At 34.7% G+C, this 26,087-nt stretch overlaps 1 protein-coding gene across 7 annotated transcripts; it reads right to left on the reverse strand.

Moving 5' to 3' along the window:
• Positions 1-1,824: 1,824 nt before the first annotated feature.
• LOC109073301 (formin-binding protein 1-like) lies at positions 1,825-24,976 on the reverse strand. Of its 7 annotated transcripts, XM_042729413.1 has the most exons (18): positions 24,666-24,975; positions 22,972-23,087; positions 20,838-20,894; positions 17,615-17,762; positions 15,656-15,718; positions 15,179-15,283; positions 14,423-14,437; positions 12,140-12,268; positions 11,882-12,028; positions 8,181-8,360; positions 7,215-7,397; positions 6,967-6,981; positions 6,601-6,710; positions 6,214-6,346; positions 5,971-6,098; positions 5,602-5,759; positions 4,132-4,290; positions 1,825-2,771 (listed from the first exon to the last, which is right to left on the reverse strand). In XM_042729413.1, the coding sequence occupies exons 1-18, from the start codon at positions 24,738-24,740 to the stop codon at positions 2,764-2,766; spliced, it is 1,929 nt and encodes a 642-aa protein (XP_042585347.1). In that variant the 5' UTR covers positions 24,741-24,975; the 3' UTR covers positions 1,825-2,763. The 7 variants fall into 7 exon arrangements, with proteins under 7 accessions (XP_042585347.1, XP_042585346.1, XP_042585348.1 ...); XM_042729412.1 differs by having other exon boundaries at positions 1,825-4,290; XM_042729414.1 differs by having other exon boundaries at positions 1,825-4,290; positions 5,602-5,744; positions 24,666-24,972.
• Positions 24,977-26,087: the final 1,111 nt, after the last annotated feature.

Genomic DNA, 26,087 nt, shown 5'->3' on the forward strand with positions numbered 1-26,087 from the left:
ACAATTTAAAAAGCTTAAGTTCAACCGTCAGAAACCGAAGGCTTGAACTTTATGGAGAATTGGACCCCCTAAGACTGGCACACACACAGAGACAGGGCAAGCATGCATGCGTCGAAACACAGCACCAGCTGAGGACCACCATCAACATCTACTGGACTGCACCACTACAGCTACACCATACACAGCCACATCCACCGCGCCGAGAGAGAGAGAGAGAGAGAGAATGAAAGGAGAAAGGATTAAGAAGTTTAGTATTATATTATAGAATGAAGGCTTTAATTTTTTAGTTTCACAGTGAGATTTACAGTGTGACGCTTCAGTTTTATGCCTGAAAGAGTGTGAGTTAAGTAACCAGCTAAATAAGGCTAAAGATCCAAGTAGCTAAATATTTCATATCTTGACTGTTTTATGTTTTATGATAGAAATGTAGAACAAACAACAGTAATATCCTGTGATGCAAACTACACTGTTTTTGGTTTGAATATTGGATGAAACATTTACATGATTCATGAAACTCGTAGCTGAATGTGGCGAGACGAGAAACATTTTGTTTTCAACATATTATGCACACATGCACTACTATTTTGTATTTTAAAATGCAATTAGTTCAAAATAGTTCAAATTAATTTCAAAAAGTTATTTGTTATTGTTCCTTTCCTTTAAATCCATTTTAATCCTTTACTTAATTCCTCAAGATATATATATATATATATTTTTTAAATTTATTCTTTGCATGGTTGTGTCTTTGCTTTTAGACCAGAGTACAGAGTTTTTTTTTTTTTTTAAATCTCAATGTTATTTGCCATTTCTTTGTAATTAACTCTGATATTTACTAGAAATTCTAAGTCAAATGAATCCTACATAATTTTTGTTTGCAGTGAAAGTGGGTGGCATTTTCTTTTCTTTCATGGTTTTTCTAGCAAGCATTAACTATTACAAATTTGAATCAGCTTACACACTGTTTAGCTACAAAGTTGACTAAAAGTTTACATTTACAACAAGGGGGTGCAGTGGAGTATATGGGACAGTTAGGTTATTTGTAAAATAATATATTGTATCCGGATTAGATTAGATTTACTAAATTAGCTGACAAACAGTTTCTGGAAATTTTACTGTGGTTGAATGGAAAAAAAGATTTTATTCAGATGTGATTAAATGAATCTGTGAAACACTAATCTCAGCCTGTCAAAACAGGTTAAAGAGAAAAGACAAAGAGGAGAAAGAGAAAATATGCCTGAGAGAGAAGAGGCAAAATGAGTGAGATTGAGACAGCGACAGTGAGAGAAACAGAAGAGGAGGTGAGAAAGAGAGCAGCTGTGGCGTGTGTGCACATCGCAGGAAGAAAGTGTGAGTGAGTGAGTGAGGTAAGAGAACCAGAAAAGATGCTTACCGCTTCACCTGCCATAGAGAACTATTCATCTACAACAGCACCTCACACAAAATGTAGGGGATGATTATGCATTCATCATCATATTAATAATAATGATGGAAATACCAGCGCTTGCAAGGCAGCAAAAGTGTTAAAGTAAAATTATAGCTTGAAAAGAAATAATTCACTGTGCAAATATTCTAATCACATTCGTCTATTTTTTTTTTTTTTTTTTAACATTCTATCGTCATTTAGGGTTTGTAAGATTTTTTTAGTGTTTTTGAAAAAAGTCTCATATGCTCTCAAAGGCTGCATTATTTGATTAAAAAACTGTAATACTGTGAAATATTTTTACAATTTCATTTTTTTTTTTAAATGTCATTTATTCCTATGATGCAAAGCTTAATTTTTAGCATCATTACTCCAGTCTTCAGTGTCACATGCTCCTTCAGAAATCATTCTAATATAATTATTTGCTGCTTGAGAAACATTTATTATTTTAAAACCATGGTACATTTTCTTTAAATTTCAAAAGAACAACATTTATTTAAAATTAGATTTTTTTTTAAACATTTCTATTTCGCCTTTACTGTCGCTTTTCATCAATTCAAAGCATTGCTTTAATGCTTTCTGAATAAATTATTACTTTTTATTTGTTTTTCAATCTTACCGACCCCAATCTTTTGAATAGTAGCATACCTAATTGCAAAAAGACAAGCCTTTTGATATGTCCATCCCTGACTTAAACAGGAAATACATCATCATAGCAAAGAAAACTGCATTTATCAATCCATTTTAAGATATCTTTATACTTTTTGAAAAAATCTTAATCTTATATTTCAATGAACTAATCTACGTGAAAACTGTGGCAGAAGAAGAAAAAGCAGGATTTAAATACACTGCCACCTTGCAAACACTGTAATAATACCTGAAAAAAAAACATAAAAACAATGCTAGCGTATGATGTATAAAATGAGTCCCATTTTTCATATAACTGAACAGTCTGCACTGACAAATATTCATTAAGTCTAATGTCTTCATGAGAAACTCCTCTTGGCTTTGAAGCAAGCCAGGCAATAACAAGACATGTACTGTACACGGCACTTACTCTGTGCCTCAGCAAACTAACCTAAAGGCTCGGCTCTGACGGCAAGCAGCTACGGCACGAGGCTAAATACTCTAGGTCCATACGAGAAGCAAGCTTTTGCAAATAATCAGCACGCTAGTCATGAAAAAGATCAGTTTGCATTCTTATGGCAGACGAGAGGGTTCAGTGAAAGTGGTTGCGTTAAAAATGGAATATCCTTTCAGTTAGTCCCCCATTTACAGTTACAAGAGGAGGACGTTTCACGCAAGGACGCTTGCCCTGCCACTCCTGTGCCAGCCAAACACTTTTAGGGATCTGCAAAGAAAGGAACAGAAACAAAAAGCAAAAAAGAAACAAATAAAAAAAAAAATCACACAGGAAATGTTAGAGATGTTGCACAAGAACTCCTGTACAATCGTTGATTCACAGACAGCAATGGGTTAAAAACGTTCAGTAAACCACGGAAGCTCAGCGTCAGAGCGCAGCCCCACTATGAAGTGTGAATTAAAGACAGGGACAGTATAAAACCATACAAAATTCTTCATATATTTAGCTTGCGACATTATCAAGCATATTTAACAGCTGCTGATAAAGCTATGGATAAATGATGAATTTGATAAGCAGCAATAAATAGCCTGTCTGGTTTTAGAGCATGCACATAAAGCGGTATTCCTGCTGTAAGCATTTCTAATACACACTGCGATGACCACCTGGAATTTTTTTTATTTAACTTCACGTTAACTGTTAGTTTTCCATGCTGGTCAGTCTACGAATAACATGCATCTTTTGAATTATTGCTTCAACGCTCACTACACTGAAAGGCATCGTGTTAACTATGGGTTCATGAGTATATTTTTTACTTCTAAAGTTGATCTTTTTTTTTTAAAGCAGTAAATGCAAAGCTAGCAGAAGTCTTGAAGATGCATGCATTAATTACTTAATCTCTTCACATTTAATGATTTGCATTGAAATTAAATGTGGGGAAAGAAAACAAATCCTGTTTATTCAGGAGTTTTTGAGGTACAAGGATGTACACCAAAGTAAACGTACCTGAGAAAATATTCTATTCCATCTCTCAAAAGCAAAAGATTCTCTCATTTTGAAGACTTAAAAAATTATTATAATTAGTAACACATTTTAACTATATTTAAAATGCAGGATTGCTACTTATTCTGTAGCTTTGAGGTCAAAATGTTAGTAAGTAATTACTTTTTATTGCCAGAAGGTTTTAGAATATTTGCTTTTGACATTTTCTAATCATTTCTTTCTTAATCTAAAAGTATCTGATTGCTTGTAGATCATTTAAAATATGAACATGAGTATCTACATATCTTGGTTATAGCAGAAAACCACCATAATACCAAAATATAAACATGAACATGATATGTTGGTAAAGCAATCATTTACATCAGATATATCAAAATGACACAGCAGCTGTCTTTATTGCCTAATTCACTGTACCCTTAAGGATGCAGAACTTGTTTAACACTGATAAGGTCTAAGGGAGTAATAATTAAAAACGTAAATAAGGACCAAAAAGAGAGAAATGACACATGGCATCTTGAACTTGTAAAAACAGGAAGTGCGCTGCCGTTTTCATGATGCTCTACTGTATGTAAAGTTAAACAGCGTTCTGGGTGTTCAGTGATGTGGGATTATATGTATGTCTTAGCACCTTTGGCATTCATGTCCAAAAAGAGTTTGATGTAGGATGTGGGCACGTATCCTTCCTCGTCCTCGTTTCTGCGGACACGGGTCCAACCGTCACCTTTATCCTCCTCGATTACGTATAACATCTCACTCTCGGCCATGGATATGGTACCTTCATTCTGACCTACAGACACAAAAACTGGCAATGTGGGTTTCCAAAACAAGCATGCCAACTTATAAAAATTACAATAAAAATGTTATTATTTTGTAATTCTAACTTTTATTATTCGACCAGCCTTGTAGGGCTGTCTAAATGGCTGAAAAATGAAATTCGAATTTTGTACTTAAATATTATCTATGTTCGAATTTAAAAGGCATAATTTCAGTAAGCGGAAAAAAAATCTTTTAGCTTCTCTCGAGGCCACAAGAGGGCGCATCGAGCAAAATATTACTAATGCACGTTTCTTCAAAGCAATAAAATAACACGACTATCCTTGAAAAAAAGTGCATAATTTTTAAAATAATGTTTATAAACCGTATATAATTAATTAAGTTGCTTAAACAATTAGAAACAAAACGGCATGATCGAAAACCACTCACAAATAGTACTTTTTTTATTTAAAAACATGAGATGAAGTGGGATGGGGAAAAACTGCCATAAAGTGTTGAGATATGTTTTTTCAAAGTTGAACTTGCATTAATTTTACATGGCTTTCTAAACATGTGGCTCTCTTGTGCAAGACACGGGTGCAATGCTGATAGATGTCCCTCTAGTAAATGCAATATTATGCGTTCTGTGTGAATGGTTTGGTTTCAGTTTTGATGCTAACAACATTTTCTCCGCATTGTTCTCTTTTTCTGCAATATTTTGAATGAACAATGTAGCAGCGCTGCATCTAGTGGGTTTAACTGGATAGGCTTAAAAAAACCCATTAAAAATGCAATGACAACTTCATCATCATCGCATCTCGTTTGCCGCTGATAAGGCAGCTGTCTGACGCACACCTAAAATTTGAATGCAACATTTTTGCATTTGTTTTAGTTAATGTTGAGTACATTAATTTAGTAGTTACTTTCATCCTAAATGTCTTTCAAAAAGTAAATAATAATGTTAAAAAAGGTGTTTTTACTCATTGTAACATTTAAAAAAAAAAAAAAGTTATTTTAGTAAGTTATTTTATTTTCAGTTAAATTGTTTACAATTTTTAATTTTTATAGTTTTTTTATTCATTTATTTTCAGCTTTTAATTTTTTATATTTGTGCCATTTATCCATAATACATTTTCTACATAAATTTAGCGCCAGTCAAAAGTTAGTTTTGTAATTTAAATAGAAGTGAAGAAAAAAAACATTTCGGTTTAGTAGACCAAAAACTTATAAGCTAAACTTATTTTCCCAAGAATTGCAAATATGCTCCAGAACCATAAATTCCTGACCATTTTTTTTTAACTAATTTTCTTTCTGGAAGATGATCCAGTTAGTGTTTTTCTGTTACCTTCAAATGGATAAAGTGCTTTGCATGTTCCAATGGTGGGTAAAGGCTCCTCGTCATCAAATTCGTCATCGAACTCAGTACTGCGAGATTTGAACTGCATCGTCGTCTCTGTGCTGGGGTCTTCCGTGTAGCTGCCATCCGGACTATGTGCAGAAGACATGCAATACGTAAAACAGACTAAATTAACTTTGACGTTATAGTCAGATTATACAGTTAATGTTAGACCCTCTCATATGAGGTTATCAAAATAAGATTAAGTATTAATAGCATTAAACAGCATGAAGAGCGATGTAACAGTGTCAGTCATATTTATATAATCCCATTCAGTGCATCATGTTCGGTAGCCCTGCTGTCTAGGGACTGAAGTACCTCTCTCGGTTTTGACCGTAGTTGTTTGTAAGAGGCGTGTTGCCCTGCGAGTCAAAATGACTGCTCTGTGTTCTCTGAGACTCGGATCCCTTTTCAAGTAACTTCCTCTCCACCTCCGTCAACCAGCCCTGAAAAGAGACATCCAGCAGATCCTTCTGTTAATTTGTAATCATTAATGATCAAATAGCATGATTTAAACCAACTTTTGAAGGTATCTGAGGACTGAATTTGTGGGGGCCTCACCTCAAATTTATGTGCCTCAAGCTGCAGTTTTTCCAAGCTTTGTGTGATTTCTTCTAACCGTGGATCTATACTGTCTGGATCCCCCAAGTGAGGATTCTTAATGTAAACATCTTTCATTTTAGTCAGGGCGTCCCTACAAATAATTACAAGAAGAAGAGTTAGTGAAAACAAGAGGCATGTGTATAAGAACTGCATTAAATGTCATTTTCGATCAATTTAAGGTATCCTTGCTGAATAAAGGTATTAATTTCTTTTTAAAAATCATTACTGACCCCAAACTCTTGAGCTGTAGTATATTGTATTAACAATTTGGTGCATGATGATGAGGTATTTAGCAGAAATAAAGGCTGATGCTATTACCAGCATGGCAGCTGCTGGATGATTTACCTCTGATCCATCTCTTTCTGGATGTCCTTGTTTATGTCATTGAGCTTGGCTTGTAGTTTCTTCCTCCTCTGCTCAGGGGGCAGATGACTGTAGTCCTCCTGACCTGTTCCCTGCAGACAGACAGAAAGTTGAGAGTCTAAAATAACAAATCAAACACAAACAGAGTCAAATATTGCATTAAAAACATTAAATAAATACTATATAACCTATTAGATAGACATATTAGATTCAAAAAATGGTAAATTGTCTTCAAGCGATTAAAATTGGAAAAATTCTCAAATTAAAATAAAATTTAATTTCTTAAATATTTATTTTGAAAATAGTTAAAGCCAAAGTCTTGTGGATTTTATAGCAAGTCAGACTTACCAGCTTTAGAGAAAGCTGTGAATGTTAAGACAAGAAAGACGTGTTAGGGGAAACAGTTAATACACAGTTATGTAGCTGTTAAGACAGACGTGTTTAGGATGGTGTGGATAAAAAGCATGAAAACAAGAAACGTTACACATCCACACATCACTTTATAACCAAACTGAGCTGATTGTGCTCTATCCTTTAGTGTCGTCCAATCAGATCCACACGAAACGTGGCGGTGTCGTGGCGGCTCGTGAACTTACCCCACGTTTCAGGCTTCGCAGGCAGTGCATTTTGTGTTTGGTGCCCATGAAGTCATTGAGCCGCTGGCTGAGGGGCTCCTTGGGTTGCTGTTGGGACTGGGGGCCGTTGAGGAGGGTGTCCGGGGACGGGGATGTGGGGGGAGGGGGAGGGGGCTGGCGGGGCGACGCTAACAAAGACATAAGCTACAGATGAAGGTGTGATGGAGCACATTGAGAAATGGAATGGAGGAAGACAGAAAGAGAGAAGATGAGGCGAGACAAAATTTCAAGGGCAATGAAAATGTTCAGAAATTCTTGCATTACAAAAAACTTACTGCAAACTTTATTAAAGGGAATGCATGTCAGTTTTTTGAAAAATGACTTTCTTTTATCCAATCTTAGTATTTCCAAGTTTTAAGACTGGTGCCATCAAAACAATCACTAACATATAAAACAGATTATTAATCTTCATAATCATCAGAATAACAAGATTCCATTACAAGCTGCATGAAACTGCCATTGTAAACACTCCTTAATAGCAATAAAACTACTTGAATATAAATAACATGATTTATATTTGGCCATTAAATCTACATGACTGCATCGCAATGAGCTTAAATGAGCAACATAGTTTTCTATTCTTTTAAGTGCTTATTTGTGACTTTATCAGGTGTTCACAATCCACAGATCCATCCTATACATGCAATTTCCTATCCCGTCTTAATATTTACAAGCTTAAATACAGTTGGACTATTAAAACAACTGCTTTCCTAATGCATAAACAGATAATGAATAATATCATCAAAACTACAAGATTCCATAACAAGCTGCATGAAACTAGTTGTATAAAATAGCCACTGCAAACACTCTGTAATAGCAATAAAACTACTTGAATATAAATAGCATGGATAAATATAAATAGTGTAGATTTTTGTTCTTTTATTTGCTTATTTGTGACATAAGCAGGTGATCTGTCTGATCCCGTACCTTATTTCTCTTGAGTAAAGGCCACAGTTTGCTCCTGCTCCGGCGTCTGCTCTCTCCGCGAGCGTTCAGGAAGCTCGATTCTGACACCGCCCTCTTCATCGACACGCTGTAGTCCTCAAACTCCACATCTCCCGGCGGCTCAAAGCCCGACTTGTATGATTCTACAACTTGCTTACTGTCCTGAGATTAAAAACAGTAATAAAAAATGTCAGGCTTTTTAGGATGAAACCTGAACCCAAATGAATAACTGTATTTACTGACACTGTTGTATGTAAGATAGATGTCACTTAGCTCATTCTGTTCATTGTAATGTACACCTTTTACAAGATACATTTGAATAAGCTATAAAATTGTATAAAAGTTCAGCGCAAAATGCCTCCTCCCCATGTTTCCATCAAATAAAACAGTAGCCATGCCAACTTGTTAATGTAAACAAAAGCTTGCAACGCTTGCCCTGCCTCCGGGGTCTTCTGATTGGTCCACTGTTTGGAACTGACATTGATAAGCGGTGCTGCGTGTAAACGTTGAATTTTTTGACATGCCGTCAAGTTAAAAGACAAAGTGCGAGTAGAAAAGAAGCGAGCACGCGCAATGGTCATACACGTCCATCTAGCACCATTACATAGAAAAACAATGGAAAAGTAGCACATTGGAATGGAAAAACCTGTTCTGTGTAAATGGCCCCCTACTTTGTTATAAGGCTGCTCGATTATCACAAAAATCATAATCAAGATTTTTCTGTTCAATACTGAGATCATGATTATTTAACACGATGACTCACTGACTTTGGAAACATCATGTATTTAATTGGCTTTTTCTTTTTAATCTTAAAATAACTGTTAAAAATACATTATTAAAATTTCAATTAAATTAAATCCTAGCCCTACTTTGTCTACTTTTTTAATTCAATGTTACTTAAATCTCTATTCTATTCTATTCTATTCTATTCTATTCTATCTTTTTTTAAAGTTTATTCTAATTAGTTATACAACAATAAAAAGACATTTATGACAGTAAAACAGCGGCATCTGCTGACGGACACTATGCTGCGTTGTCACGGGAACATGCCAGCTGAAGATAATGAGGAAATTATGTGGCTCTTTTGCCAAGTGCATTCCTAACGACTACATAATGGCATACACATGCCCTGCTCACTCCAAAGTCCCCACTCCAAGGGGATAGGGATGATCAGTTCCATTTGGAATTTGCCCTGTGAACCGTTCGGTACTGATACTCGTACTGGCACATCCCTATAAGAAAAATATTTTGTGTTGAACAGGTTGATTTTGAAAGTCGGTGCTTGAAATAAAAGCTTGTTATTTCATTGATTTTTATTGATAACTGCATTGTTAATATTTTAATTGTAGGCCTATAAATCATTGTATAATAGACCTGTATTAAAATACCATTTAAAAAAAAAAAAAAAACATTTTAATTGAGGAGTACATATATAGCCTAATCGTTTGTTATCCTCGCAGCATGTCAGTTATTTGATAATTATTGTGGGACAAATTAATTGTAATTTTAATTTAATAAGCCTAATAAAAGTAACTTCACAATAATAATAATAGGCCTAATAAAAATAAGAATGTAACAGGCCTACATTAATTGTAAATGCCAAATATCTTAATATTGCCAACAATTGATGTTTTTGACAATATCTCTGGCTATCGTCGATACAAGATCATCTTGTTTTGACGCACCCCAGCAAGGGGAGGTTATGGCGGGCCAGACAACGTGTTGCCTGTTACATCATTTGTGCTGTCTTGTTGAGTGCAGTGGCACGGAGAACATTATATTTTACACACTTTATGCTGTTTTATTTTCAAAATGTAATAGGATTAGTCCAACGAATCATTCGGTTTGTATTGCAAAAACAAATGCGAAAGCCTCGTACCGAACGGTTTAAAGATTTATAAAGAATTAAATTAATAATATTATTATATTCTAAATAAAATATTTATAAATAAAAGTAAAAGTATCATTATCTATCTAGTTATTAAACTAGTTTAAAAGCACTTAATATAGTGTGGAAATTCAGACCCCACCTTCAAACTGACATCATAATTGCAGCAATTATGTAGTACAGACAATAAAATGCACATCCACTATAGAAATAAGATTGCTGTAAATCACCTCCATCTAATCCCACTGCTGCTGTTCAGTTCAGAAAAAGAAACTATTTTTAGAATCTATATATATATATATATATATATATATATACACACACACATCCACTGGTCCACTTCATATGGCCAGCACACTATCTCTGAAAGCACACACGCACACACACACACACACACACACACACACACACACACACACACACACACACAGTCCAGAAGCCACAGAGAGGCTTAAGTCTTTGTTGCTAAGCCACTTCAAATCTGCTGCAAAACCCAGCTCGTATGAGTCAATTAGTGCTGCGGTGGAAATTAGACTCCCCATCTGCCATATTTGGACATGATGGCGATGGCCACATGAGCGCTGGATTGGGATTTAGGAGATGAGATAAACAACAAACACATCTGCCCCGTTAGCTGCCAGCGATTCCCCCGCAGCTGTAAATCATTGATGGTAACCTGGACGACGTCGCTCCATGACGACCACCACTCGTTAGCTTGTAAGTGGGCCAGCAATAATCACAGAAATCCAGTCAGCATTTTGAACTGGTATATTATTCATCTGCTGGCTTCATTTGGAAAAGTTCATTCACCCCGCAGCTGGAAAACTCTGCTTTTACAAATCATAGTCCTATCTGTGACGCAGTGCATCCATAAGTCATTGCACTGAATTTTTATTATTTTCCCACTATTTTTTTTCATTTTTCACTTTTTCAAAAAAATTAAGTATACTACCGTTCAAAAGATTTTTTTTTTTTTTTTTTTTATTATTATCACTTTTATTCAGCAAGAATGCATTAATGAATGCATCATAAAGACATTTATAATTTTAAAAAATATTTGTTTAAAATAAATCAAAGAATCCTGAATAAAATGTATCATGGTTTCCAGAAAATTATTCATATTTTTATCCAACATCCAGCAAATCAGCATATTAGAATGATTTCTGAAGGATCATGTGACACTGAAGACTGGAGTAATGATACTAAAAATTCAACTTTGCATCATAGGAATAAATTATATTTTAAAATATATTAAAACAGAAAAGTTATTTTAAATTGTAGTAATATTTCACAGTATTACTGTACTTTTGATCAAGCAAATGCAGTTTTGGTGAGCATAAAATAATAATAATAAAAAACATTTTGAACAGTAGTGTATAAAAAGGACTTGAACAAACCAAATGAATTATTACAGCTTCTTAGCAACTGCTGATTTTTATGGACAGGAATTTGTAGCACAAATATTACACTTCAGATTTAAGTAGTAATCTGAGTCTAAGACTGAATTGCAAACCTTTTTGACAGATTCCTTAACTCAAAAGAGTCATTAGTTAATGAGCTCAGATGATCACTGATTGGGCATTGAGTACATGTGTGTGTGTTTTAAATAAAAAACAATTCTTAACAATAACCTTGATTCTCATCCACTCTGATTAAAAAAATAAAAGTATTTTATGGCTTTCTAAAAGATTTTGGCTGAATGGGATTTTTGGGCAGTAGGCTGATCAACAGATGGCTGTGTAATCCAGAACCACAGTGCATTTTCAGCACAAAAGAGTCGCAGCACTTAACGTACCATTTTAGGCTCGATGGATTCAGCTGCCTTGGTCATGCCGTCCAGACACTTGCTGACGATGGGCAATACTTTATGCTCGACCTCGGTGTACACCCGCATGCTCTCCCTCACCCTGCCCACCCGCCTCTCCTCCATCTCCTGTATCCTCTGCAAGACAAATTTTAAAAACATTATGAACACTCAGTATGGTCCATCTAGCACAGAAATGAACATTTATCAAGATTAGAATATTTTACTTTGACCAAGAGAGACTCTCACCTGAAAGATATGTGGTATAAGCGTGTAATAGTGCTCATGTTGGTCCTTGTTGAACTTCTGCAGGTAGGTCAGGTACTCATTTTTACTGTCCTCTGCTACCTGATGCCTCATCTGAGCTTGCTGTTTTGCCTAGATAGACAAAAAACACAAGAGACAGAAAGCAAAAAAGACATCGAGATCATTTCAGAACGTAAAGGGCAAGGACTGACAAATAAAACGACCACCTTTATGACATGACACAAGTCAACAACACAGAGTCAATTAGCAGATTACAGAAAGATATAAGCGTAGCCTGGTGTCAACTTCAGATCGATACAGTCAGTGATCTACACACTCTGTGCAAGAGTGAGAGAGGACAAACAACGCAAACATCACAAATCAAACACAGAAATATAATCAAATGATGTACTCAGGGAAAATAACACAACTGAAGACCTATTTTTTCAATAATTTATTCAGCAGATTTGTGAGTCATAGTATCTTATACAGTTTAACTGATATGTGAGTGATTTTTTTAGTAGACAATTTCATCCAGATATTAGTATGAGATGTAAATAATTTACTTTACATAATGTTTAGTAAGTGTCCACTCAACAATACATGGAAACAGAAAATGTGCCTTATCCAATAACAAGGTTGTCGGTTATTTTACTGCTGTACTGATATATGGTGGTGTTAGTACATTTATTTACATACTGTAAGAAGAAGAAATTATCAAATGATGCGTTAATCACAGAATGGTGATTTACTGTATTGTCTATGACTAACCTGACTAGCTATGACTATGACTGTCTAGCTGTGAGGCAGCTACATAAATCTTTACACTTATAAAAATGCATTTCTAATGTAAAAAAATACAAAATAAAATAGTAATTTAGTAATTGTATATTTTTCATATATACACACAATGGATGTAACAACTCGGTAAAAAATCGAACCGTACTGTGCATGCACTTGCACCGCGGTTCAACTTATATCTGACATAGCAACTGTAATACGGTTGGTTAAAAAAAAAAAAATTTAAGTGTAAAATTCGTTCCCACGTTTTAGTAAACAGTGGCCATGTTGTACTAATTTTAATGAAATCAAAACGAGGAAACAAAATAGTACAACATGACCACGATTTACTAAAATGAGGACTCGATAAATATTTTTTTGTCCATTCATGTGCAGGCTCTGTAGAAATGGAAGGTCAAGTTGAATGCATTGCATTGTGGGATATCGCACTTATTGTGCTCTGATTGTATATGGCACACTTTGGGTAATGTAGGTTGGGTACTCCATTACATAAAAACAAATAGTATGAGTAGTATGGTAGTATGAAGAAGACTTTGACAAGAGGAACATGGTTGTGTACCAACAGTGTGTGAGAAAACAAACACGCATACACACACAAGAATGACAATGAATGTTCAACATTGTTCCAAAACAAAAGACAAAATGGTCCAAATGAACCACACCAGACATCCATTCATCATGCATACTAACTAAACACATACAGCAGACCAAAAAAGTATATGGACACTTAAGTAAAGCGCATAAATTTGTGAACGTCATTGCATTAAACACAAAATATAAATTCAAGTTGCATATGCAAAATAGTTGAGAGCTTTTCTCAGAACTAACTTAACTTACTAAACCATTATTGCTTTATTTAACTAATCTAAAGTTCTCATCAAGTAACCACAGACATAGCTCATCACATTAATTATGAACACGCTCTAGTAAAATTTTACAACCACAAAGTGTCACAATATTTATTGTATTCATTGTGAACAACTTAAATATAGTTAATTATTTAAAACTCAATAAACTGAAATCTTTGCTTGAAAATTGTGCTTCTGCCACTTAATTTAATGCAATGAAATTCATTGATTTTTAAGTGTCAAAATGCTTTTTGGGGCCACTGTACATAAACAACTGCATGTACATGAACCAGACAGTGTGCACAGACTCTCAGACTCAGGACTTTTTGTGGCTGACAGTAAATAGTGTGGTAATAGCTATTGATTTTGTGAAATCAGTCTCCGCTGTAACCCTTACAACGTAGCCCATTTTCGCAATCGTAATGCATTTTAACGTCTTCCATGACAAGTCTTATTCTGTACATTTGTACATGGTGTATACAGGAAAGATTCGCTGCAAGCATAGACGTGAACGTAACAAAAGCTAAAAACGAAAAACAACCAAAATTACGACAAACACTCTTTGCTGATATGGGTAATACACCGAACAAGTTAACAAACTCCCCACCGACAAAGACGACTCTTGGATCAAACCTACCTTGAGAGAACACCGCTTTAAGACATGTTAAAAAACAAAGAGAGTCGATTAGTGTCACAGACACACTAATAACAGAAGGTACTTAAGAAGACATCTACACATGGGCAAAACCAAATCCAAATCTGTTCATTTGGCCTTAGATTCAAAACAAATGGCTGCTGCCATATTAGTTGTCTTTGTTTCCTATTGTCAAAGCTGCCTTTGTTTTTGCGGCGTGTGAGCTTATTACTTTCAATAATGAACATTTAAATATTAACTTCCTGATTTAAATGATTCAGAAATTGCTTTTTTATATTTTTTAAGTATTTATAATTATAGAATTTTAAGATGGCTTAATAAATTGTAAGTAATAATAATAATATAGCGCTTTTCTACACTTTAAACATCTGCCTAATCACCCAAATGCCAAAAAAAAAAAAAAATCAAAATTAGCAGGTTCCAATATAATCACAGATTTTTTTGGGGCTTACTGTCCGACTTCCCTTTGGAAAAAAGAAAAGAAAAAGGTAATTTTCTGCAATACTGGGAAGGTACTGCAAGGTAGGAGCAGGTGAGGTATAAGACATGAGGAGGGCAGATTCACTTTAACTTTCAGAAAGTCGAACTCGACACTGGTTTTATCAGCATCCGTCACCACCGCCCCATTCCAAAGAGGTATCATCCACACAGACTCACAGAAAAGGATGAAAGCAGTCATGGAGAATGAAGGGTTTGTGATAGGATCTGTCTCTTCTCACGCACACACGTGACCCATACCTTTTCCACATCTGCTTTAGTCACGTTAATGTCTGCGTCCATCTTGTCAAAGTAATGCTGAGCGCGATCCGCTTCCTTACAGTCTCGCTCAAATCTTCTCTTACTCTGAAAAGACAAAAAAAAAAAACCTTACATTAAAATGAGAAATTAAAATTTTAGATTTTATACCGAAACATATTGCTGAAAAAAAAAAGTATGCCACTGTCACATGACTGAAAAATGTAGCAGTGCTACTTTTAGTTCCCTATTCTATATTTACCATTAGTTTTAATATATATATATATATTTTTTTTATGTATTAAAACCTATAGCAGTGACTTGTCTTTTACAGGCACCTGTGGCTCATTTGGCACAAGTGTTTATTTGTACAATGCTGCCCAGTTCTAGCTCATATCTTAGACAGGTGATGAAAGAGAGGCCAGTATCAGGAAAAATTTGGATATTCACACTTTGTTCTGTTCAGTTAAACTGACTCACCGATTCCAGCTGCTTCCAGGAATTCTCAATGTATTGTTGCGCTCTGCGGCCATCATGGAAATGTGAGGAAAGAAAAGACAAGAAATAGATCTAAAATTTAGAACACTACTGTTCAGAATTTGGGATTTCTTTTAAATCTCTTTTGCTCACCAAGCGTGCATTTATATGATGCAAATATAGTGATATTGTAAAATGTGAATATATTTTAAAATGTAATTTATTCCTGTGATGCAAATCTGAATTTTCAGCATCATTACTCCAGTCTTCACTGTCACATGATCCTTTAGAAATCATTCTAATATACTGATTTGCTGCTCTAGACACATTTCTTACTATTATTGATGTTAAAAATAGCTGTGCTGCTTAATATTTTTGTGGAACTAGAAAGTTTTGCATATTTACATTTTTCATTTCTCTGAAGAAAATGTAAGGAAAATGTGCACAACTCGTTGTAAAAACAAGCACATAAAACAAAGTTGCAATGGAGTCTGTACCTCTTAACAAAAAGGGTTAATAAAAACAGAACAGAACATAACAATGGATACATTAGGTTAATATTTGTTAGAAAACAAATAGTTACTGCACATTTGACAGCAATTACATTAACAGCTCATCCAAAAATGAACATTTTATCTAATTCCAATGTTGTTCCTAACCCCATTATTTTCTTTTTTTCATGAAACAGATTATCGCTAAAAGGAGATATAAAGCAAAGCAGTTATTTTCCATCCAAACTGGACCATGAGCAAAAAAAGCGTTATAAAAGTAGTTCATACCACTTGTTCATTATATTCCAAAATGTTCATTTTTGGGTGAACTGCATTTTTTATTCCTTTAAAGCACCAAGTAGATTAATTAACTGCATTTCTTGGTGGTAAAAGAGATTAATCTGGTTATTATTAATTTTGAAAATTATTTTTTCATCATTGCTGTTAAATATTTGGCTTTTCCTACTGGAAACAAACCATGAGAGATTGTATTTTTAACAAATAAGGCCCTCCGTTTCAGTTTAAGAAATTCTATTTCAGTTCTTGCAGAGTCATGACAGCTATCACATTTTGACTTATTATTGTGTTACTGACATGTCCTTTTAACATATTACGCTGAAGAGACATTTAATTGAAATTTTAGCTGATTAAATGAAATGTGAGACAATCAAGCCAGACAGCAGCTGCTAGAAAGATTATATTCCAGAGCTATTGCTGAATCCAAATCCCTCGTCATTCCATAAAGAATTCAATTACGGAAGCAAAGACGTACTCATGTACAATAAATATTAATTAACTGCAGAGTTCCTCACTGGAACACAAATCATTTATTTAGGGGCTCTCATTAGTGTACACGTCACTGACAACCCAGCACAGGCGTTCGCTTGTGTCTACCCACTCACGGCATACCACGACTCTCTTTATGAAAAATACATAAAGACCACTTTCTCTCGGCGTGACATTTGAACACAAAAGACAGACAAAATGCATCAACGGAGGTCGGAGGCGAAAGAAGCCTCCCTCAGCTCGAGCGTGGTGGCGTTTTACTCCGCTGTCATATTACTTCCAGCCAGCAGCCTCAGACAGAGGCCTCCTGAACCCGCGCGAGAACCTTTAGACAATAGAGGCCGAGAGTGGGGGGAGGGCGACCTTCTCAAACTCCTCTGACCTGAATACATGACCCACATTGGTTCTGGCTTCATTCCACGGAGCTGGGAGAAATCATAAACAAAATAATACCATATTCCTATGCGATTAACCCTGGATTTGTAACAGGTGAGTGCTGTGCTGGAGAGCAGAGAAGGAATTATTTTTGTGGTTTTGCACATCTCTTTAACGGGCGATTTACGTTATTGAGGGATTTGATGCTTTTTTCGGAAGATGATGTCTTTAAATGATCTCTAGAAAGCTGAGAGCAGGATTTTTTGGTTATCGTCATCATAACGAAAGTGTGGAAAAGACATGTTCGTACCGATTTCCGTTCAGCCTTCAGTTCTTGAGTGTAGCGGCTCAACTCTGCGGTTATCTGAGTGGACAGGTTTTCGGCGATGACCTCGTGTTGACCCGCGTAGTCGTTCAGCTCATTTAAAGTCATTAGAAACGCTCTACATGTGGAGTACCTGATGGCAAATGTGAAAACGTTAATACATGACAAAAAAAGCAAGATGAAACATCGTAGATGTGGCAAAAAGTAATTCCTCTTGCTTAATTAGAAAAATAAAATAAATTCAAAAGCAAAATCAACACAATAGTGGTCAGGTTTTTCAATGGCTGATACTGGTGTTGATATCAATACTGACCGATATAATGAAAAAAATACATAAATATGAACATTTTGGACCTTAAAAGGGATAGTAATTAATAAAAATACTGTCATTAATTACTAACCCTCATGTCGTTCCAAACCCGTAAGACCTTTGTTAATCTTTGGAACACAAATTTAGATATTTTTAATGAAATCCGATAGCTCTTTGACCCTCCCATAGACAGCAAGGGTACTACCACGATCAATGTCCAGAAACGTGGCAAGGACATCAGTAAAATAATCCATGTGACATCAGTAGTTCAACCATAATTTTTCAAAGCAAAGAGAATACTTTTTGTGCACAAACAAAACAAAAATAACGACTTTATTCACGTAAGCAGCAGAGCAAAGCGCATACATTGTTTACAGGAAGTGCGTGCATCGTGATACTCTCCACAATAGACACGTGACACAGCAGGCTGGATGAGGAGGAGAAGAATTGTTGAATAAAGTCGTTATTTTTGTTTTCTTTGCGCACAAAAAGTATTCTCGTAGCTTTGTAAAATTACGGTTGAGACCTCTATGTTATTTTTGCTATTTTACCGATGTCCTTACTACGTTTCTGGACCTTGATCGTGGTAGTACCCTTGCTGTCTATAGGAGGGTCAAAGAACTCACGGATTTCATTTAAAATATCTTAATTTGTGTTCCAAAAATGAACAAAGGTCTTACAGGTTTGGAACGACATGAGGGTGAGTAATTAATGACAGTATTTTCATTTTTGGGTGAACGATCCCTTTAAGTTACATGTCTGAAAGTCACTTTTACCCCACTGGTGTCAACTCGTAACATCAACAATTTCATTTTGGGAAAGATTTATCTTGAAAAGTGTGTTATTCTTTAGTTTGATATTTTGCATTCAAGCAAGTGTGGCTTAAGTGTCTAAATACTTTTAGGGCCACTGAATAATGAAATTTTATGACAGCAAAACATTTTTCACACAATAGATCCTTAAAATTAACTTAATTAAATCAAACAACTTTGATTATATCTAAACAAAAACTAATTTGTGTATATACTAGTGCTGTCAAACGATTAATCGCATTCAAAATAAATGTTTTTGTTTTTGTATATTTACTATGTATTATGTTTATAAAAGAATGTATATATTTTTAAGGAAAATATGTTATGATTATATATTAAATATATTTACATATAATACAAATTACATGCATATAAATATATACATGTAAATACATATTAATATTTTCAAAATATATACTGTGTGTGTATTTATACATAATAAACAGTACAAACACATATATTATGTTAACCAAAACTTTTATTTTGGATGTGATTAATCACAATTAATTGTTTGATGGCACTAGTATACGGGTCAAAGACGTTAAGATGTCCGCATCAAAAGAAATGTACAAAAGTGATTTTGTGTCCATAGAAAGCACATTAAATGTAAGTCAAAATGTCTACTTTTAAGGTTTCAAATAAGTTTTTGGAGAATAAAATGTCAAAATTTGGTTGAAATAATGTTACATTCAGTGTAACACAATATTTAAACAAAAATTCAAACAACATGCTTATTCTGACGTGTACATATTAAAATATCTAAAAGAATAATGGAGCATACTAAATTTTATTGTGTTTTAAATTAGTAAAAATTGGGCAAAACCTAGGATAGTGGCAAATGTTAAAAATGTAAAATTACAACTCATTAGTATTTGGGGTGAAAGTAATTAGTCTTTTAATATGTCATAAATTGATTTTTGTTGTAAATTTGCCTGACAAGATTGTTACACTGAATGACATTTTACTGGGTGTCTTCTGTAAATCAGGGGGAAATGTATGATATTTATTTTTTTCTAAAAAAAAAAACAAAAAACAAAATTGCAATTAAATAAAACAGAAAAGTTTTGCATTTTTTGGGTGAAAAACTACAACAGTTTAAAGCAGTATTACACTTTTTTTATGCTTAAACACTTTTTCGTCTTTGACCCATATACACTACCAGTCAAAAGTTTGGGTTGAATTGGGTTAGAAATTAATATTTTTCCTCAGCAAGTGTGCATAAAATTAATATCAACAACACTGATAATAATGAGAAAAGTTTCTCGAGCAGTACATCAGCATATTAGAATGATTTCTGAAGAATCGTGTGACACTAGAGACTAAATTAATGCTGCTGTAAATTCAGCTTTGCATCACAGAAATAAATTAATTGTTTTATGTTAAAGGGTAAGTTCACCCAAAAATGAAAATTAGCCCATAAATTACTCACCCTCAAGGCATTCTAGGTGTATATGACTTCCTTCTTTCACACAAATCCAGTTGGAGTTATATTAAAAGATGTCTTTGATCTTTTTTTGACTCATACGTCATCCGCCCGGAGCTGCTTCCATGTACAACACTGAACGCAAGCTACATTAAAGTGATTATTACGTTTTGAATATGGATATTTTTCTTACAAAAACACATCGATTCACTACAGAAGGCCTTTGTTCACCCCCCGGAGCTGTGTGAGACACTTTTTTTAATGGATTGGCGATTTTTATTTAACTTCTTTTGGACTGAAGCAATGCAACACCTGCTGAGTGGCATGAAACAGCTTGAAAGATCAAAGACGGTTTTTAATATAACTCTGACTGGATTCGTCTGAAAGAAGAAAGTCATATACACCTAGGATGCCTTGAGGGTGAGTAATTTATGGGCTAATTTTCATTTTTAGGTGAACTAACCCTTTAATATATTTTAAAATGTATTTTAAATTGTAATAATATTTCACTATATTCCTGTTTTACTGCATTTTTTATCAAATAAATGAAACCTTGTTGAACTGTTTTGTGTAGGTAAATTTAAAATATCATAAGTAAACGGCTACATTAAGATATTAAAATACACGTGTATGATTTATATATGCCAAACTGTTCTCACTCACTTGAATTCCTCGTCCTCTTTAGAGTTCTTCTTGAGCTGATACTTCTTGGACAGATTCCTATAGGAAGAAAGATAAGACACTTTATTAAAATGTTAAAACACTTTATTCTATAAAGCAACTATAAACAAGTAATATGTAAATTATGTTTGATTAAACCAGCACAATATTGGCTGAACCAATGGTGTGAGTTTTATCTGTTTGTTCAAACAATGGCAGATAGAGAGAGTATTTGGTCATTATTTTTGCAATTACGTTTGGAAAGTAGTGGTGCATAAATTGCAATTTAAATTTGAATTAATAAATAGTTACTCTAACATAAAAAACAGCAATTTAGCAAACATTTCTCCCATCAAAAAAGCAAAGCAAACCATTTCACTGATTTCAAAGGTGTCTTTGTTTCCCAATAATTTGAATGAGTGAAATTGTGCACGTCAGTGACAAATAAGATCTAATGGTGCTTGTGGCGCAACACGGACTCCAGTGCAAACAAAAGCTAATACTGTCACCATCAGAATAATCGTACCGTCCCACTGAATAAGGCGTCCAATTCATGAGGCTGACCTTTTCAATCAGAATGGAAAACTGAGTACATGAATACGAAAACTGACACAGTGAAACTGAGAAAACCATTGCTTTATACATGAATATGATTTTTTCATACGAATATGATTAATTTCAAGAGGGCCTATAAATGGCTTAAAATCAATTACGATGGTGAGAGCGCATGCTGATGGTGCCGCCCCCTCGATGCTTTTTCCTGCAGCTTTCCTTCACTCTATCTCTCCCTCTCTCTCTGCACACACCCAACGGTACCTCCCAGGAGTCTGACGTGTTGCTAGGCAGATCACCATCTTGCAGCTTCTTGACAAGACCACACCGATGCAGTTGCTTTATCATCTGCTGGTTTCCCTACGATTGGCTTAAATGGGCCGCCCTATGCGTCAATACGCAATGGCAAATGGGAAAAAGGTTGATAAATCCATAAATAAATCCTCATTAGAATAACCCAACCCAGCGGTTTTTAAAGGACTATAATTCTTCGGTCAGACAGATCCATGTCGATGCCGTTTATCTGCTAACATGTGCTTAGCACTTAATAAATCTTTCACCCATGGCTGCGATCTGAACAACAAAAAAAAAGCCTCTGGGAGATGTTGTGAATTAAAGACTCGTTCTTGAGAGCAAAATACAGTCTGACACAGTTCTTAAAAATAACAACAATGCACGGATTGAGCGAACGGCTACGAAAAGAGGATTTTCTCTTATGTGATCAGAAAATACAAACTGAAAGGGCCTGTTTGTTGAGCTCCAGCTGTGGGGTTTATTATAAACGCTGAGGTTTCTTTAAGCGGAGGATGCTGGTAAGTCATCCGGTGTCCTCAGGGTCAACATCTCCAGTGGAAACTGCTGCTTAATAAACTTCCAAAATACAGCCAGCAAGAAATATTACAGAATCAGTGGTAGATAACAGAATGTGGGTCAGAGCCATGGAAACCCAGTATCCATGGTAATACACGTCGGACATGTGACCCGGTTTATGTTTGTCCTCACTGACATAATACCTTGCCCTCATAAAACACCATCTTTTTGAATATTTGTATTCTCTGATACATTAAACTGATACATTACTGACAGTTAAGTACTCTGCTGATACAGTGACACACAAATCTGTGAGGATCAAAAATAGTATTTAATTCACTGGATTATCTAAAAATAGCAATTGCCACATGGTTCATTCATTTTTTTCTCTCCATTTTTTTATTGAATTTCCACCAAAAATAATTATTATATACATAATTACTGGTGTTACACCTCTACAAAATTATATTATTTATTAATATTTTATTACATTCAGAAAATATTATTGATTATATTACAACAAAAAACTTGAACTGAATTGAGCTGGCTAATAACACTATTGTTTTCCGAAGCTGTTTCATAATTGATGCATTTTGAAACATTAACAGTTACTTTTCTGTTTATTACTGTGAAGCTGCTTTAAAACAATGTGTACTGCATAAAGCACTAGTATAGACAACTTCAACTGACAAAAAATTAGCATCTAATTCATGATAACATTACCTTATCACTTTAAGAACTACAAATATGAGCCAGAAATCTGTCTTTATCTTACCTGATCTGTTTAGCATAGCTCAGTTCAATTTCAGACCGTTCCTTCACAAACTTGGTGTAGCGTTCCAAAAACTCAATGCCCCACTGAGTGTGTTTCTCTAAATTATCAAACTGATCCTGCAAAAGACAGAAAAACATCAGACCGAAAATTAACATATGAACAACTAACCATTTAGAGCATCTCACGTTCATGTAACATTGACAAAATATGAAATTGCAATGAAGGTAGAGTGCCAACAGAACACTTTAGGAGATAAAAATTATAGATTTTGCTTCGATGGATTTGATATAACTGTGAAAGAGGGCCCAAAGGAGAGATATCAAAATACCCTCAGAATCATATAATTTCACGAGTTTGCAGTATTCTCTGACATTGGCAACGTGTCAGATCCATTATTCAGCACTGCTGGCCCTCCAGCCGTAACATGCCTAGTGCTTATCGCTATATACACAGTACAAACTTCATCCATCACAGAGCATTTAACTTGTTTTGAAACCTATTAACCACTAGGTTTCTGTTACAAAACATATTGATCTGAATCTCCTGTGGCATCCATAATATAGCTTTTAGAGCATTTGACCATTTATAAATAGTCAATCTGAATAATGATCAGTCTATTACTTATTATTACTCATTTAACTATTTTATCCAGTCAGCAACATTTTTAATGTCTGTAACTTTGTGTTTAATGCACAATGTCTTAAACTTTTATACAGTTAAGATGTATCTCATCCCATACCAATCCAGATATATATATTAAATATGATGATGGAAGGCTTTTAATTTAATTAAATGAAAACTTGCTGATTCGGATGATACAAGTTCTGTCACTTAACATCCATTAACACGACCACAAATCAAATTATAAACTTGGTTTTAGTCCTATAAATCCTTTTAAAATATTACCATCATAATATTTTACAAAGGCTTACAAGCTTCTACTGTCACCTGAAGAGGGTGGTGGCCAACTTATTTCTAACTGGTTAAACTGCTGATCTTACAATTTACCCCATATTACCACATTCCCTGGTCTCTTCTACACATATTACAACAAATTAAGATTAAGTGGAAGCTTGCAAAGTCTAAACTTTTTGGTTACCAGCCCAGATGTTTAATCACAGCCTTACACAACCTTAAATATTTTATCCTACATTAAGGTGCTGTTACTAGGTTAAGGTTGCATGATGTTACAGCCAGCAATGGACAGTCTTGAAACTATTACATATTTAAGATCTTAATAGAAGTGCAGTGCAACAATATTACACTATTACTTGATTACATACACATTGCAACATCAAAGCTGAAAAAAGGACATGCATGGGAAAACCTGTGCACCTGCTCCATTCCCTCGCATGTGGTTAGGGACAGTATTAGCCCAGGATTATTGCCATCCAGGGTATTTAGTCAATGCTGACGGCTAATAATTGCCTTTAACGAGATTTAGAGAGCATGCATTTACTTGCATTAAAATATTTGGACGTGCATGCAAAAGATTCGGTGCTATATGAAAGATTTCTGTAACAGTAGCTGGAATTTGCGGGCTGCATCACTGTAAAATGGGTGGTGCGGTGGGCTATTTATCAGTCACTAATGGGCATATGCATGTTACTAATGGAGAGCCTAAACATTTCGTGCACTATATTGCTTAATATCTTGCAGATGCATTCGCCTCTGTGTCTCGCGGCTGTACTCACCCACAGCTCCGTCCCCCAACTGCAGCTCATGGTTTCAAGGCAGTTCCTCCGCGATAATCCTCTGTTTGAATGCATGCGTGGTTCTCGCCCAGGAACAGCTTTCCGATAAGAAAAATAATACTAACTGGTGTAAGACCAGCATATACCGTCAAGGATTTGTGCCTCGATCGGCGAGAACGTCCGTTTTCACCTCCGCATTCTGTAAACTGCCGATGGAACTGAAATGAAGATAATGCCTATGTACTCGTGCATTCACGCGCCTCAGACTGAGCTCGGCCACGCGCAGAGCAGCAAGCAGCACCAAATCCACCTCACAACACCAGTTACTCACAGATAAACTGCTAAGATGCGTGTCAGTGGATTCATGCGACACATTCCAACACATTAATGGGAAAGGATATTTTCAAATGTTTTATTTCATTTTTTTTCATTTCATTTCTTCCATTCCAGCTGTAATAATACTCAAGTACTATTTTACTATCTGTTTTCTAGTCATTTCTAGTTTATCTAGTGTACAATTTGCTCTTGGAAAATAAAGAAAAACAAAGGTTCAAGAAAAAAATCAAGAAAAGGTACTTATAAAGATTAGCAGTACTTAGGTTTTAGATTGAAACAGTTTTAACAGTTGTATAATAATGTGTAACTTATAACAAGTTAATAATAATAATACTTAGTATTATTATAATATTACATAAATATATTAATAATGATGATGATTATGATGATAATAAAAATTGAGACAACGTAAAAAGATAGCTTTCCTCTATAATATAATAGGCAAACGTTTTTATTAAAAAACTAACATTTTAACATTCAGATCAGATCATTATGTAGTGTTTACTTGAATTTAATATATATTCCATGGACCGCCTGAAGTAAGTTAAGTCTTATTAAGTCTAAGTTAAGTTAAGTATATATAAGGTCAGTCTGTTTATTTAGTAATCTGTGGATATTTGGAACTAACTGAAAATAACACCCTAAATAAATAAAATAAATAAAGAAATAAAATGCATAACTATCCACTGACGAATTTCTGTCATTCACAGATAATTGATATTATATATCACCTTTGAAGAGTTTAAAAAAAAATGCCCTATAATTGTTTTTTTTATATATTATGATCCTTTATGATATTTTCTTTCAAACAAGTACTAAACCTTTTTTTTTCTTTTGCAGTGCAGAAACCATTAAAAGACTTTTATTTTAAAAAACAAGAAAGCTCTTCAGCTGACCAACTTCCTGTTAGCAACCAGGCCTTGCGTGACAACGGTTCCTAGGCAGAATTTGTTGATGTGTTAGCGGTACACACAGCTACACAGCGTATACAGGTATTTATCATTTTCATTTTGCTAAAGTCATATAAAAACGACGTTCTGTGACAGCGCTCGGATAATAATTCGATAAAATTTCGAATAAATTCGA

This window comes from Cyprinus carpio, chromosome B8, assembly GCF_018340385.1.
Source record: "Cyprinus carpio isolate SPL01 chromosome B8, ASM1834038v1, whole genome shotgun sequence".
Lineage (NCBI taxonomy): Eukaryota > Metazoa > Chordata > Actinopteri > Cypriniformes > Cyprinidae > Cyprinus > Cyprinus carpio.